Source organism: Podarcis bocagei (genome assembly GCF_964188305.1).
Source record: "Podarcis bocagei genome assembly, chromosome: 17".
Lineage (NCBI taxonomy): Eukaryota > Metazoa > Chordata > Lepidosauria > Squamata > Lacertidae > Podarcis > Podarcis bocagei.
The window spans coordinates 20,937,512-20,954,347 of record NC_138143.1 but is presented as its reverse complement, the minus strand read 5'-3'; the positions used below and the strand labels follow the sequence as shown (position 1 = coordinate 20,954,347).

The following is a 16,836-nucleotide window of genomic DNA, read 5'->3' as shown; positions in this document are numbered from 1 at the left end:
GATTTATATTTAACCAGAAAATGTTAGAGGAGGGAATTATGTTCCACATGTAGGCCAAGAGCCAAAGAATTACGGGAATGCCAGGAGACACAATCCCCATTGTGCACATGGAAGGCTGCCCCAGGCATGTATCTTGTTTCTTAGGAACTTAGCTATAGCCTTGTATACTTTTCCTCTACTTATTAGGCAGAGCAAGGGAGCAGAGTCAAACGAAAGAACTTATCGTATCAGATTCTACAGTACCTTCCTGATTCTGGGACTGATGCAACCCAAGGTGCTTCGCTGATTAAGACGCACTTAGTAAACATGGCTGTGCACTGGTAGAAAAAGCTAGCAGCACGTTCATGTTTTCAACACACAGACCTACATCCCTGGTTTAGCTAAGTGGAAGCAGTGTGTGATAACTGGATGAGAAATGGTGGTTTTTAGGGCTGGGCGATATCTGGTTTTCAACATTGTGATATACAGCTGGAGTTGCATTTTCAGCCTTCTTCAGTGTTATTTCAGACGTCGTGATGTATCACGACGTCTGAAATAACACTGAAGAAGGCTGAAAATGCAACTGGGCTGTGAAGGGAGGGAGGAGCGACCAGGAGGAATGGAAGGAGACTGCCCACTTGCTCGGGCAAAGGGACTCTTGCCCACTCCCTCCCTCCTTCTACAGCCCAGCCCTGACCTCAGGACAGGGAGCCGAGAAGGTGCTCTGCCTGCCTGCGCGTTTTGCCTTTGCCCGAGCAAGTGGGGCAGGCGCCTCTTGCCTCCCGGTTTGTCGCAGGAGGAACGGCTATCCAGGAGGAAAGATGCAGCCTGCCCCGCTTGCTCGGGTGAGGGCAAATGCGCAGGCGGGCGAGCACGCAATTTGAGCTGGCGATACATCATGGCTCCCCGGCCACAACCAGCACAGTGAAGGCGGATGGGAGCGATGTCTAGCCAGCTCTGAAAGTCCAGAACCGGTATCGCGATTTGAACTTCATACCGGTTTCAGATGCTGAATCGAAATATCGCCCACCTCTAGTGGTTTTATATACTTTGGGTATCACAAACAAAACACAGGGGAAAGAGAACAGAGCTCAGCCTACACTGACAACATCATTGGAGATGTTTTGGTTTTAAAACTGCCAACTGACGACATGCCCTGACGCACAGCTACCCTTCCAAAATAGATTTTAAGTGCCACACTCACAACACTTAACTGAAAACAAGGTCAAATCAGTTTGGCACCTGAATGCCCTTAAATGCTCATTTTAAAGACATCATAACAGAATATACTTTTTTTTTTAGGTACAAAGGCAGCCAATTAGTATTGATTTGTCTTCTCCTCTCTCACTAATGGCTGATAGTTTTAGCCAGTTCTGTCAAGGAAAGAAGGTTTTTTTTCATGAGTATGTCTCTAGAAAATACTGTTTTATAATTTCATTATAAGAAATTGTGGCCACTTACACATCAAGATATAAAAGTGGCAAAACAAAATATTAAAAGGTCTTTTTTCCCAAAAACAATCCCTGTAACAGAGTTAAAAGGCCAGTGCTTTTATCTGAGCCATTCAGATCTGCAAAGTTGATAGCAACCACTGATATATTGCTATTCATGATAAAATCAGATCTGAGCATCAACCATTGCACGCAACAGAATGCTTTACAGTGATTTTTAGTATCCCAAGGGAGACAAGGGTATTCCTAATAAGATTAAAGCAGATTCCTTCTAGAATCAATCAATTGTAAACATTGCAACTGTGCAGATTCTTTTTCAAACTCGGATTCCTAAAATTAAAAAGGCAAGGTTTAGTAGTAGCAGAAAAACATCCAGTTTCACATTCAGTAACACACAATAATCCCCCTCTCCTAAAAAAACCCCAAAAACATAGCAGCACATTTTCCAACAAAAAGACAAGTGTGTTTCTGGAATACCCTCTCTCCCAAAAACAAACACGCAAAATAAAGTGCAGTACCCATAAAAATAAGTCTAGGAAATTTGCCACATTCTTCTTTTTGTTAATAAGAAAACTTGGGCTCAGTCTTAGGAATACTATACTGTATCCATCATTTTAGGTTCGTCTTCGTCTCTGTGTACCACTGAGTTCAAACTGCAGCCCTGAAGTGAATCTGCATTCTGTAACCAAGAAGAGAACAAGAAACAAGTCAGCTGAAGACAGGAACTAGACACAAAACTCTGGTTTGAGTCGCAGAAAACTTCCTGCCTCCTAATCACCTGTAGGGTTGTGAACAGTTTATTTTGCAACATTCAACCGTAGTATAGTTGCCTTCCAGTCTCATAGTATACCAGCAGTCTCCCTGTTTTCGTCTTCTGAGCAATTACTAGCCACTGCCCAGAGGTAAGCCAGGAGCTTCGTGCAAGGCTACAAAACCGTTCTTTTGATGCAGAAAACAGAGCCGGCCTTGCACCGATTAAGAAACATGGACAGGGTAAGAAGCAACAGCAACGTCCAGGGAAGGCTGAGACTTACTGCATACATCTTCAAAGCAAGTAATCTGAGGAAATCCTCAAGAATCTGATGAGAGCCACTTCATCCAATAGTTTCATATTGGCTACCGGAAAGTTTATGCGTGGGGCGATGGCCAACATGAACTGGGGGCTGAGTGGGGAGAGACAGATGGTGGCTGGAAAGTTAAAACTGAACTGAATCACTCCATGGACTGGAAAAATAGAAACAGGGGCATATGTGCCATAGGTCTTAGATCAGGATGACCCAAGTTCAAATCTCTGTTCAGACACAAAGTTCACTGGATGAGTCACTATCTCTCAGCTACATTTACCTGATGGGTAAGTTATGAGGATAAACGGGGGACGGGATGACCCTATGTACCATTCTGAGTGCAGAAAGTGCATACATATAATGAACCAGTAAGCTATGTAGTAAGTATTCATAACCTAGAAATGTCAGTCTGCTGAAGCCAGGAAAGACATCACCCCCAACTTGACTCCAAAGCATCTGTATTAAGGTAAAGGACCCCTGGATGGTTAAGTCCAGTCATAGGCGACTATGGGGTTGCGGCACTGATCTCGTTTCAGGCCGAGGGAGCTGGCATTTGTCCACAGACAGCTTTCCGGGTCATGTGGCTAGAAAGACTAAACCACTTCTGGCACAATGGGACACCGTGAAGGAAACCAGAGCACACAGAAATGCCGTTTAACTTCCCACCACAGCAGTACCCATTTATCTACTTGCACTGGTGTGCTTTTGAATTGCCAGGTTGGCAGGAGCTGGGACAGAGCAACAGGAGCTCACTCCATCGCAGGGATTTGAACCGCTGACAAGCCCAAGAGGCTCAGTGGTTTAGACCGCAGCGCCACCTGCGTCCGTATTAACCACAGACCAAAGCAGGAAAACTGAGTAGACGGGTTTTATACAGCTGCACGGGGATTGACGGGTCTGGTTTCACATAGCTCATCCTACGGCCACAATTCCCAGAACAGACAGGTGGAAAACGAACCTTATTCTACGTTCCCATGCAATGAATGTGCAACACTGCTTGCCTGTGATTTGGGGACTAAACTTAATTCAGTACACCTCTGGGATGGTGCTATTTGAGTGCGAACGGCTGGAAGCAGTACTGTACAGTCCAGTTATACACACTGGATACAAAAGTCTCTTCGCTTGAATAAGTGCTAGTTTTGCCATTTTCAGCCCACAGAAAAAAAAATCTAATATTTTAGGTATATTACCCCCTCTCCTCTCCCCCAAACCATTTTAAGGTAGGAAGAGGAAACAAACACTTTTCTAGCAAGGCGCTCAAAGGAAAGGATGACAAAAGTATCTTAGGCCAGCTACCCATTCACTATAAAAAAGTTAAGACTTACCTGTGGAAAGGATGCAAGCCCTCCTATACAATTGAAATCAGGATAAAATGAAGGATTCTGAGCAGGATTAGCTTGAAAGTTCTGAGACTGTGAACAAAACCTCACTCTCGATTTGAATGCTTCAAGTTCATTTTTAAAAGCCTCCAAATAGCCTTCTTCTCCCGTCTGTCAAACAAACAACAAGCAATTATATAGTTTTTTTCACCCTGTGCTGGGGAAAAAAAAATGCAACATACAGTGACATCTGCCTGCTTGCCCAAAGGGACTTCCAGTTTGTCCCTCTCCCCCACAGCCTCCCAAATCTGCCCCCAACCCTTAAAAGCAGATTTTGAGGGAGAATGTACGGAAGAGGAGGGGAATGGGAAATCCCTTTGTAGGAGCAGGTGCTTGCTCATCCCCTAGGCTGGATCTCATCCAAAGTTTCTGTGGCCAGGAAAGTTATAAATAAGCTTAATTATCAGACCAGAATAGGCATTTTAGCATCTAAAACGAACCTTCTGCTAGGGATTGAATGGATTCCTCAAAACTATTCAGCATGCTCCACCCTAAATAGAAAGCCCAACTTACCCAAAGACAATCAACCACACCAAACCTCTGTCACCACCAAGGAAATACAAGAAGTGAAGAGTAAGAGAACCCATACAACCCCGCTAAGTAGAATAATAGAAGCATAACCACCCAACCCCACCCCACCTGCCACTCTCTTCTCCCCTTCTCCTTCCTAATTATTTAAACCAATTCATAAACCAAGGACTCAGACATTGACCACTAATATTTTGCAGATATTTCCCCACACTTATTATGCTATTTTTGTGATATACGTATGACATGAGAAAACTTGATATACTTATTTGTATAACATTATTCTAGTTTATAAAACACAATTAAAAACACACACACAAAGAAAGCCCAACTTACTTTAGCTCTTTGGAAAAATAGACGGAAACATCCTCGTGGATCCACGTTACAGCTTTTGGCCATTTCTATAATAAACTGCATTACCACTGCTTGGTGAGCTACTTGTTCCATCAAAGCGCCTTTCTGAAAATAAGGTGAAATCAATACGTAAGGAACCAACAACATATCCCCTTCATGGTTGTGTATGTGTGTGTGTGTGTGTGTAGCTATACACGGCTAGCTGTAATTAAGCTTAAGTTACAGCTAGGGCTGGGCGATATCTGGTTTTCAACAGCGTTATTATATCACCAGCTGAACATCGCAATATACTGATACAGTACGTTGTCTGAAATAAGGATGGAGCCATGTAAAGGCATTGGCTGGCTTCACGGGTTTTCCTGCATCGTGATTTTTGCCAGCGCCTGCTCTTGTGATTTGCTGCCTCTTGTCGGAGGCAGGGAAGAACTGAGCTGGCAAAATCAACAGGGGCTGCAGGAATCAAGAGAAAATGGCTTTGCAATTTCCCCCACATTGTGATTTTTACAAAGCACACACACACACACACACACACACACGCATCATGATTTGCAATATATTCCCAGGTCAAAAATTATGAAACCAAATCATGATATGGACATCCAACCAGTTTTGGACAATATATAGCTATATCTCCCAGCCCTAGTTATTATGGATTATTGTTGCAAAGCTGAGTCTCACGCATCGCACAACAAGCCTTTTGAGAGTCAGTTCTCAGAGATAGGGAGATTTCCAAGGGTCCGTGGGGAGGAATGCAAGGTACCTACACATTTTAATCTCTTTGCAATTCATACTTTTACATATAGATAAAAATAAACTGTATCTGAAGCCATTAGCTCACAGCAGGTGTACAGCAGGTGTACAGGAAGATCTGCTATTAAAAACACACAGGGCAGGGATGGGGAACTTGTGGCTCTTCAGCCTAATTCCCACCAGCCCCAGCCGGCATGGCCGATGGTCAGAGATGGCCATGAACTTCTAGAAAGCTGGTTTCCCCACCCTTGACGTGGGGTAAAGCAAAAACTTAATAGGCCCATAGGTAGATCAAACTTTTATCAAGTTGCAAAGTCTTAGGTTTGTAGACAGAAATGATTTGCTGTCCCATAATAGTTTGGTTGGTATTGTCTGAAGCCAAGCAAGTTTGGCATCTTAAACTACTGGAGTAGATTACGCTGGGCAACAATTTTTTACTTTTTGAATGTTGTCTAGATTTCTACAACTGATTTAGGGTATTTTTGCACTGCTGAATCAGGAAATGGCATCCGTTTCTCTCCATCTTTACTGTAAACTGAATGGTGGGCATTGATAAAGGTAAGTACACATAAATTGCATGTTGCTTCACCATTTTTCAAACTTCAGGGCTTGAACTTCCGTTTCTTGGAACTCCTGGAATGCTCAGCAGCAGGGAGGTCTCTCTTCAGAGTCCAACAGTAGTCAGCCATCATGACTGCGTCCCATCGACCCTGATACCTGGTCTCCATCTCTTTCATGTCCTGATGGAATCTCTCCCCCTGCTCATCACTCATTGAACCCAGGTTCTCAGGAAACCGGTCCAGATGTGAAAATAGGTAGTGCATCTTGACGCTCATGTTGCAGCCCAGGTTTCTGAAAGCAGTCAGTGTGTTGTTGACAAGTTCTGCATAGTTTCTGGCCTTATTGTTGCCAAGAAAGTTCTTCACTACCAGAACAAATGCCTTCCACGCTTCCAGTTCCACTTCGTTCATTGAGTTTCTGAACTCTGGATCTCTGATGAGCTGACGGATCTGAGGACCGTCAAAGATGCCAGCTTTCAACTTCTCCATGGTCAATCCTGGAAAAGCCTGGCACAAGTAAGTGAAGCAGTCACCATCCTTGTCCAGAGCCTTGGTGAACTGCTTGATTAAGCCGAGCTTGATGTGCAGCGGTGGGAAGAGTATTCTGTCTCTGTCCACCAGAGGGTCGTTGATGACGTTCCTTTCTTTGCAAGGCACCAATTCCTCCCGCACAGGCCAGTCCTTCGTGTAATGCTGAGCACGGTCCCTACTATCCCACATGCACAGAAAACATGGGTACTTGGTGAAGCCAGACTGTTGTCCCAACAAAAAGTTCACCATCTTCAGGTCAACACAAATAAACCACTTATGCTGATCACAACCAATTTTCTCCAGCACATACTTCACCGCTTCATAGTTCTCCTTCAGTGTAGTCGAGTGAGCCAGGGGTATAGAGGCAAACTGGTTGCTGTTGTGTAGCAGAACACATTTCAGTGATCGCTTGCTGCTGTCAATGAACAGTCTCCAATCTTTGGGTTCGTACTGTGGCACTCCAAGTTTGAGCAGAAGCTGCGCAATATCTGCACAGTACACCAAGTCCTTCTCTTCCGAGAAAAAACGGAGGTACACTTGATGCCTGTTGCGGAAGAAGCTGATGCGAGCACTGTCAGAGAGGAGGTTTTTTCCCCTTCAATCTGGATGCCAACAGTTCGGCAGAGTCCTTTGACAAGCTGAGGTCGTGAACTAGATCATTCAACTCCTTTTGGGAAAATGGATGTGGAGCATCATCTTCAAGAACCACTTCTTCTTCATGTCCTTCAACACTGGAGGCATCTTCGTCACTAATGTCAGGAAGTTCTCCGAAGATAGGCACTGGAATTTCATCACAATGAGCTACAGGACAACGTGCTGATTGAAGATCAGGATTAACTTAGTTTTGATCCCCCAACTTTATGCTTTGCCGCACCAATTTATGGAAGATTTCAAGGTTTTATGACTTCAAACTGATCCCTTTTTCGACATAATCACCCAGAACTATCGAACTTGAATACTTCTTGTCATTAAAATAATCATTTCCAATCAAAACAATTATTCAACATGGCATTTTACCCCCACCAACTTTTTCTAAAATGCTCCACGCAAGCAAACATGTGAACAAAAACCTAAAAAAAGACATGTGGCCATAGCTCAAAAACTTGACCTGATTGAGCAAAACCAATGTGATTTTTGGATTCAGCGCATCGGATTTGTCCTAAAACAACTGAAAAAACGCAGACAACAAATTTGTTGTTGACCAGTGTTACCGAGGAACCATATGGAAGCCATTCAAATCACACTCTTCCAAAGAGCTCAGGGTGTGACAAACAAAGCAAATGAGACAAAAAGAACCAAATTTGCAAGTTAACAAAGACATTTTAAAGTAAAGGTGTGTCTATAGCACTGAGCTGAGTGAGAAAGCTAAACAAGCAGCTGCCTATTGGGGCTTTGTAGCACCAGGAACACTCTCCTCTCCAAATAATAATAATAATAATAATAATAATAATAATAATAATAGTGCCCCCATGGCTGGCATTAATTTTAAAAGTACGATCTAACACAACTGAATGGGAGGTGAATCATCACCTTTTAAGAGCAGCAGCAAAGCAAAGGGTGGGTCAATGCCGTGAGGAGCTGCAGCTATCATGGTGCAATTTCAAAATGAAAAACTTCCTTGGCAGATGCTTGCTTGAGAAAGCCAGTTCACAGCTTGCAGGAGGACAATAATAAACCTAGCTGTGAGTTCAGGGCAAAAGACCTCCTTAAAAAAAATGTACTTATTGTTTGTGAAATCTCAATACGTAGTTTATCTGAGACTATATCTTTCCCTCCACAGATTAATGAAAGAGAAGATATGTTTATTAGTGCAGGGATTGCGAGGTCATATTACACCTTCATTTTACCCTCTCCTGATTTCTTGATGGTTCAATCTAGCAGATAAGATGACATTAACATGCAGTGATAGGCTACCGGTCCTCACCAGAGCATTCTAGGTTTCAGAACAGTCTTGATGTCTAGAACCAGATGGAAGGATAAAATCAGAAACCGATCTATTTGTACAACTTTCTCCATTTCAAAGTAGAATGGCATGTAAATTATACCTGTTCAGCTTCTAGATGGAAGCACCATAAAAGGAGGTATTGAGCTGTTTCTTCGCAGACAAGGTATGGGTGCTCAGAGAGAAATCTCTGACTGTCAAGCCATCTGCTCAACATGCCTGGAAAAACAATGAGATGCAACCAAAATAGTTCTTTTTCAAATTAAAAAATGGTCTTATGTGACTTGAGATCAAAGTTGTCTATAAAATCACCATAAAAGTTAGCCATGCTGTGCTCCCCCCCCCAACCATGAATTTAACAGTGGTCTGATTTCCATAGGGTTCAGCTCAGTCACCTAAAGATGGCACTAAAGGTAAAGGTACCCCTGCCCGTACGGGCCAGTCTTGCCAGACTCTAGGGTTGTGCGCTCATCTCACTCTATAGGCCGGGAGCCAGCGCTGTCCGCAGACACTTCCGGGTCACGTGGCCAGCGTGACAAGGTGCATCTGGCGAGCCAGCGCAGCACACGGAACGCCGTTTACCTTCCCGCTAGTAAGCGGTCCCTATTTATCTACTTGCACCCGGGGATGCTTTCGAACTGCTAGGTTGGCAGGCGCTGGGACCGAACAACGGGAGCGCACCCCGCCGCGGGGATTCGAACCGCCGACCATGCGATCGGCAAGTCCTAGGCGCTGAGGTTTTACCCACAGCGCCACCCGCGTCCCACTACTATGGCACTACTACCATATAAAATGCAAGCCCAAGAATCCTAAGGACTTAAAGCAAATTGCTTCACTTTTTAAAATGTGAATATACAGTGCTGGTGTGTTGTTACAGCTCATGATAAACAGAGGCTAAGAAAAATAACCAAATATAAGCTTACCAAAATGCCTAATCTTCTGCTCATGTTTTTGCATGAATGATTTTGTTGCATCATCTTCTGTTTCTTTCCTTTTCATTTGATTAATAAAACTCTGGCAAACAGAATTTCAGTGTTGGTTAATCTACCCCATCACAATACTTAGCAAGAAATTATTACAACGCTGCAATTGTTCAGGAGTCACTTATCAGTGGAAGATGTCAAGAGTATCTGTTGCAGAAGACAGATCATTCCAGATCACAAACAGGTATGGTTTGCATGGCATGTTAAGGCAACCATCGGCTCCTCCACAATCCTCTTTGCTGCTAGCACCACATCAAGCTAAGTCAAGATTTGGCTTAGCGTGTTATATGAACAAGGACTTGTGGTTAAGCGTGAGCTATAGCCAAGAATAAATCTGGGTTACAGGTCCTGATTCAGACAACACATTTAGCTTAGCTCAGCCACAAGACGACTTAATTTGCGTGTTGTGTGAATGCGGCCTTTAGCAGCTGATCAGCAGTTTCCCAAATAACTCAGTTCGAAGAAGAAACTATTTTGGAGGGCAGGTTGTGAAGAAAATCAGACCCTTTGCAAATTACTCCTAGTTCAGGTTGTGCATAATGTCTTTACAGCTTTTATTTCATAAGAGCTTGAATTTTAAAGACCTGGCACATGTGCTATTTAAAATTCCAGAGTGGCTTTCTCATTAACTCTTTGGTCTGAATTTGAATCATTCATTCGCCAGTTCAACCGTGCAAACCTAACCATGCCTACTCAGGAGTCCAATTGAATTCAATGGGGCTTACTCTCAGGTGGGTGGAGTCTGTATTAAGTCTGCCTACGAAAAGTCAATGGGAACAAGGCAAGTTAACACACAGTAGTCTAAGCTTAGTCGACTTGTGAAACATACCCTGCTTCTCTGATACGAAATACATTGTTTGAAATCTGAATACCCACAGCAGCACTCTTCGAGATGATTTCTGGGATGCAGCAGAACAAGAACTTTTAGCAGCTCACTCCTATACTGAGTTAGATGTGCCTAAACCAACTGAAATTAATACAGTCATACCTCGGGTTACGAATGCTGCGGCTTGTGTGTTTTCGGGTTGCAGACTGTGCCGAACCGGGAAGTACTGGAACAGGTTACTTCTGGGTTTTGGCGCTCGTGCAGAAGCACAAATTGACATCACGCGCATGTGCAGAATCGCATCACGCGCTGGTGCAGACGCGGTGCTGCTGGTTGCGAACGTGCCTCCCACACGGATCACGTTTGCAACCCGAGGTATGACTGTACTGGCAGAATTGTGGGCATTGGACAGCATTGAGATACAGTACAGTAGTAACATGTGTTACCTAACTGCTTTAAAAGTGCTCTGCAGCTTCTATGCATCTTTTGTGGCTGTGTCTTGGTTTTAGGCAATCTGAATTGTTCCATACCTTATTAAATACCTCTTTACTAACAACATCTGTATTCCACAGCTCCTGTCTTTCCTTTTGCCTTAACACCTCCTCCTTCCGCCGCCATTCTTCCTCCCTCCATTTCAACTCTGCAGCTTCAGTCTGTGCTTTGGCATTTTCCTGGTCCATGGACTCGGAGTTGTGCAACGCTAAACTGCCAAGTTTCTGCTGGGCTTCTGCTAAATTCCATTTGCACTCCACAGAACTCTTTACAAATTCCTTTTGCTGCTGACAAGCCAATTCAATCCCGTCATAAATCTGCGTTAAGAAAAAAAACCTTTTGATTATTTGGGAGCGAAACGGACAGAATTTACACAGTCTGTAGAGTGTAGACGAATGAAGAGCATTTTTCAAATGCATGCTTGCCCAAGGGACTGTATACAAAACAGATACATAAAAGTAGTGCTTTGTATCTAAGCAAAGACCTAGAAAAATGTGCAACCTTGTGTCCTCATTCCCCACATATAAACACACAGGGTGGAATGTAACACTGGGCAAGTGGACTTCTGTTCAGTCAAGGATATTTCTCCTCCCAGACGCAACCCTCAAAATCTGCTCTGGAGAGCTATAGGGCAGGAAGAAAACAAAGCAGATTGTGAGGGCATGCAGAAGATAGCATGGAGTAGGAGAAAATAATAATAATATTGAACACACTTAAGTCTTTTCTACTTGTGCAGGGACAAAATTGGATACAACCATCACAACTCACAGCAGGTCTCCATTGCAATTGTGCTTCTCAGGGGCTTAAAGCTACAACAAATGTATTTAATTACAAGGCTTTATGTTGTCTTTTCTTGCCTCTACGGTTTTATATTTTGATACATTTATCTTTAATTGTGAGGCAATCCAAGAGCCCTCAGAGCTGGTCAGTTCAGGAAATATGCCAGAAATAAAAATAAGAGGCAGCATGAGGCCGATACAGTGGTACCATGGGTTACAGACGCTTCAGGTTACAGACTCCGCTAACCCAGAAATAGTACCTTGGGTTAAGAACTTTGCTTCAGGATGAGAACAGAAATCATGCTCCGGCGGCACGGCGGCAGCCGGAGGCCCCATTAGCTAAAGTGGTGCTTCAGGTTAAGAACAGTTTCAGGTTAAGAATGGACCTCCGGAAAGAATTAAGTACTTAACCCGAGGTACCACTGTATTTGCTTTGACCCATTAAAAAGTTTTGGCAAAGCAAAGCTGACCAGGTTGACCTGCTCCACAAATGCAGGTCTATCCTCATTCCAGCGGTGAGATGACATTTACATTATTCCAAAATAAATATCACTCATTGGGTCTGGAATCACTATCATTAATAGCATTGAAACCTCAACATAAAAATGCACTAAAAATAGTGAGAAGGCAGTTAAAGGATGCTATTAATAACTTTGTGAATAAACCCTCGAAAGTTACTAAGCTTTTAAAAAGATAGCAGACTATACTTCTCTGCTGACTACAGAGAAGAAGAAACCCGCCCCCTCCATAGGTTTCAGATGCAGATGATACCCAGCTCTACCTCTCTTTCAAATCAGAACCAGTGATGGCGGTGAAGGTCCTGTGCGAGTGTCTGGAGGCGGTTGGAGGATGGATGGCAGCTAATGGATTGAGGTTGAATCCTGACAAGACAGAAGTACTGTTCTTGGGGGACAGGGGGTGGGCTGATGTGGAGGACTCCCTGATCCTGAATGGGGTAACTGTGCCCTTGCAGGACCAGGTGTGCAGCCTGGGAGTCATTTTCGACTCACAGCTGTCCATGGAGGTGCAGGTCAATTCTGTATCCAGGGCAGCTGTCTACTAGCTACACCTGGTACGCAGGCTGAGACCCTACCTGCCCGCAGACTGTCTCGCCAGAGTGGTGCATGCTCTAGTTATCTCCCACTTGGACTACTGCAATGCGCTCTATGTGGGGCTACCGGAAACTACAACTAATACAGAATGCGGCAGCTAGACTGGTGACTGGGGGTGGCCGCCGAGACCACATAACACCAGTCTTGAAAGACCTACATTGGCTCCCAGTACATTTCCGAGCACAATTCAAAGTGTTGGTGTTGACCTTTAATGCCCTAAACGGCATCGGCCCAGTATACCTGAAGGAGCGTCTCCACCCACATCATTCTGCCCATACGCTGAGGTCCAGCGCCGAGGGCCTTCTGGCAGTTCCCTCATTGCGAGACGCAAAGCTACAGGGAACCAGGCAGAGGAGCTTCTCGGTAGTGGCACCCGCCCTGTGGAACACCCTCCCATCAGATGTCAAAGAGATAAACAATTACCTGACATTCAGAAGACATCTGAAGGCAGCCCTGTTCAGGGAAGTTTTTAATGTGTGACATTTTAGTGTATTTTTGGTCTTTGTTGGAAGCCACCCAGAGTGGCTGGGGAAACCCAGCCAGATGGGCGGGGTACAAATAATAAATTATTATTACTACTACCTCTTAACACACTAATAAACAAATGCTTTCTGCAAAGCAGACTGGTGGGTAGAGGCTTGGAGTGATCAGTCTCTCCACTCTGACAGCCTGTTGCATTTCCATGCCAGTACTAAGTTGCCTGACAGGCTTAGGAGACAAGGGATTGCATAAAGGTGAATGGAATAGGATGAGAATGAAGTGGTGTAGGAGTAACAGGTCATGCCACCCTACCTCTGTTAGCCTGGTTTCCTTTGGTTTCCCTGCCAGAAGAAAGGAAGGTTTCATCCTTCACAACTGGCTGTACTAAAAGGTAACTAATCCATATTAAGTACTCCCAGTTGCCCTATGAAACAAACAATACCATCCAACAGAGTTCACTGAGTTCAATGGGGTTTCCCCCAGGTAAGTGTGAAATCCTAGGCATGCTTACTTAGGAATGCATTCCAAAAGAACACACAGGGGTTTATTTCTAAGCAAACATGCGTACGAAGCAGCTGCATGGCTTCAGCCCTTAGTGGTTACTTGATGTAGGTCTCAGTGAATACAGCAGGTGGGCCAATTGGCCCAGAGATGGAAAGAAGATAAAGTTCCTACCAGAGAAGAATGGCAGATGAAGTTGATGTACCATGCTGAAATGGCTAAAATGACCGGAAGAATCAGAAAGACTGAAATTTTAATAAGGAATGGGGGAAATTTATAACTTATCTTAAAGACCACTGTAAACAGTTAAAATCAGGGGTTGGCAAACTTTTTCATCAGGGGGCCGGTCCACTGTCCCTTAGACCTTGTGGGGGGCCAGACTACATTTTTAAAATAAATATGAACTTTCTATGCTCCACAAATAAACCAGAGATGCATTTTAAATAAAAGCACACATTCTACTCATGTAAAAACACCAGGCGGGCCCCACAAATAACCCAGAGATGCATTTTAAATAAAAGGACACATTCTACTCATGTAAAAACACGCTGATTCCCGGATCGTCTGCAGGCTGGATTTAGAACCAGATCCCATTTTGCCACCTCTGTTCTGGCAAAATAAAGGAGGGCATTTTTTTCGCCCATCTGGCGCTGAAGCAACTTCAAAGCAACCCATTACAATCTATTACAGCCTAACAGGATGCAATTTCTCTCTCCCCCCCCCCTTATGCACACAACCATGGATTTGTAACTCTGCCTGTGCTTGGCAGCCCAGAGCTTAAAATACACAACCTTTCACACGCATGCATTGGGAGAGGATCCCGAACTTAGCACAGAAAGAGAGAGGAGACCTGAAACACAGGACAAAACTCTCCAGGACGTGGCACTTTCACAATGAAATGCGGCACAATAATAATAATCCTGTAGATATTTATTATTATGGTCGGAGACCAGCTTATAAAATACACTTGGGGGTACAATCCCAGAAGGAAAGCAAACATTTAAAACAATGTACAACAATAAATTTAAAATTTATAAATGCGATAAGCACATAGACACTTAAAACTTTAAGATAAGCTACCACCGAGAGATGATCCAGAGTCACCCATGGAACTGAGTTTGGGGATTTTCTTAACGAACTAGTTTGGGTTGGGGGATGGTCTCTGCCTACAGATCTGTACACAGAATATGGCGATCAAATGGGTCGTCTTATGATCTTTGCCTAACAGGCAAAGGTCACATTTTTGCTTTTCCCGGAGGTCAGCGAGCCTCACCAGCAGGGGATCAATGGTCTCACTACGTGCCTCTTCATAAAAGGGACATCTAAAGAACAAGTCCTCTGGGCTTCCTATCTCCCCCAATGAACAGGAGCAAAGTCTCTGAGCATATGGGACTTTTTAAAAGGATCCTTCCAGGACCAGAGAGGGCAGAGCCGAGCTTCTAATCATAGCGGTCAACGTTTCCCCTTTTTAAAGAGAAATTTCCTTTTTCTGAATAGGATTCCTCACAAGAAAAGGGAAAAGTTGACAGCTATGCTTCTAATTAAAAAGCAGACATCACCTTGCCAACAAAGGTCCGTAGAGTTAACGCCATGGTTTTCCAAGTAGTGATGTATGGAAGTGAGAGCTGGACCATAAAGAAGGCTGATCGCCAAAGAACTAATGCTTTTAAATTATGGTGCTGGAGGAGACTCTTGAGAGTCCCATGGACTGCAAGAAGATCAAACCTCTCCATTCTGAAGGAAATCAGCCCTGAGTGCTCACTGGAAGGACAGATCCAGAAGCTGAGGCTCCAAGACTTTGGCCACCTCATGAGAAGAGAAGACTCCCTGGAAAAGACCCTGATGTTGGTTAAGATGGAGGGCACAAGGAGAAGGGGACGACAGAGGATGAGATGGTTGGACAGTGATCTCGAAGCTACCAGCATGAGTTTGACCAAACTGCGGGAGGCAGTGGAAGACAGGAGTGCCTGGCATGCTTTGGTCCATGGGGTCACGAAGAGTCGGACACGATTAACAACAGCATGCTTCTAATAATCCTGTATCATCCAGGATAGGGGGCAACCCTCAGACTCCAGGGGGCCCCAGGGAGATGGCCAAAGTGACGAAGTCGGGGGGGGGGGGATAAAGAGAGATCAGCAGCCAGGCCAGGCCCGCCAAGGCGCCTCGAGCGACGCCACCGACCAAGGGAGGGGAAGGAACCGGACCCCCCACTGCCCCGTTCCTGCGAGCGCCCCTCTCGGAGAAGGGGAGCAAGTCCTTCCGAGGAGCCTCTCGGCGTCTCTGCCGGAGGAGCGGCTGTACCTGAGTGCCTGGCCGGGGAAGGAGGTCTTCCTGCTGCCCCGCGCGCAGGTCCCGGGAGCGCGGCAGCCACAGAGCCATCCCTGCCCCGTCTCAGCCTGGACTTCCGGCTTCTACTACAAGGTCCCGCCGGAAGTTCCTGCGGGAGGCACTTCCGGCAACAACGCCGCGTCGCCGGCTTATGAGCTCACCGCGCCGCTGCCTCGTCCCGCCCCCTCTCCACGGCCGCGTCACGTGAAGGGGACAAAGCTGTCCGGGCGGTTGCTAGGAGACAGGGAGGGAAGCCTCGCGCTTGCGCGGTGGGCTGAGCCGGAGGCGCCGGCTCCTCTGGGCAGCTCAGGCAGCATCTGCCGTTGCTATTACGTATTACTATTATTATTATTACAATTACATAGGTTCATAGAGTGAGAAGGGTCCACGAGGGCTATCTAGTCCAACCCCACGCAATGCAGGAATTTTTCACCCAACGTGGGACTCGAACCCACAAACCTGAGATGAAGTGTCTCATGCTTCCACTGACAGAGCTATTCAGCAGCCCATTAACAACTTATTATTATTATCACCAGTGCTTTTTCTGGGGGGACATAGGGGCACGCATACCCCTAAACATTTTGTGAATCTTTGCACTTTTGTCCATTTACTGTATTTATTTTCCCCGATTTGAACTATAAAATTGTGATTTTCTTGATTCCAAATGAAAGCACCCTTAAACACTTTTTTTTAAAAAAAGCACTGATTATTACTATTACTACATAGGTTCATAGAGTTGGAAGGGGCCACGAGGGTCATCTTGTCCAACCCCCTGTAATGGAGGAATCTCTCACCCC

The 16,836-nt window shown here is 44.9% G+C and overlaps 1 protein-coding gene across 1 annotated transcript; it reads right to left on the bottom strand.

Moving 5' to 3' along the window:
• Positions 1 to 1,957: 1,957 nt before the first annotated feature.
• On the bottom strand, positions 1,958 to 16,186 carry CDC37L1 (cell division cycle 37 like 1, HSP90 cochaperone). Its single transcript, XM_081176880.1, has 7 exons — positions 16,013 to 16,186; positions 10,878 to 11,156; positions 9,462 to 9,552; positions 8,642 to 8,757; positions 4,738 to 4,860; positions 3,820 to 3,984; positions 1,958 to 2,109 (listed from the first exon to the last, which is right to left on the bottom strand). The coding sequence occupies exons 1-7, from the start codon at positions 16,088 to 16,090 to the stop codon at positions 2,026 to 2,028; spliced, it is 936 nt and encodes a 311-aa protein (XP_081033006.1). The 5' UTR covers positions 16,091 to 16,186; the 3' UTR covers positions 1,958 to 2,025.
• Between the last annotated feature and the right edge of the window lie 650 nt (positions 16,187 to 16,836).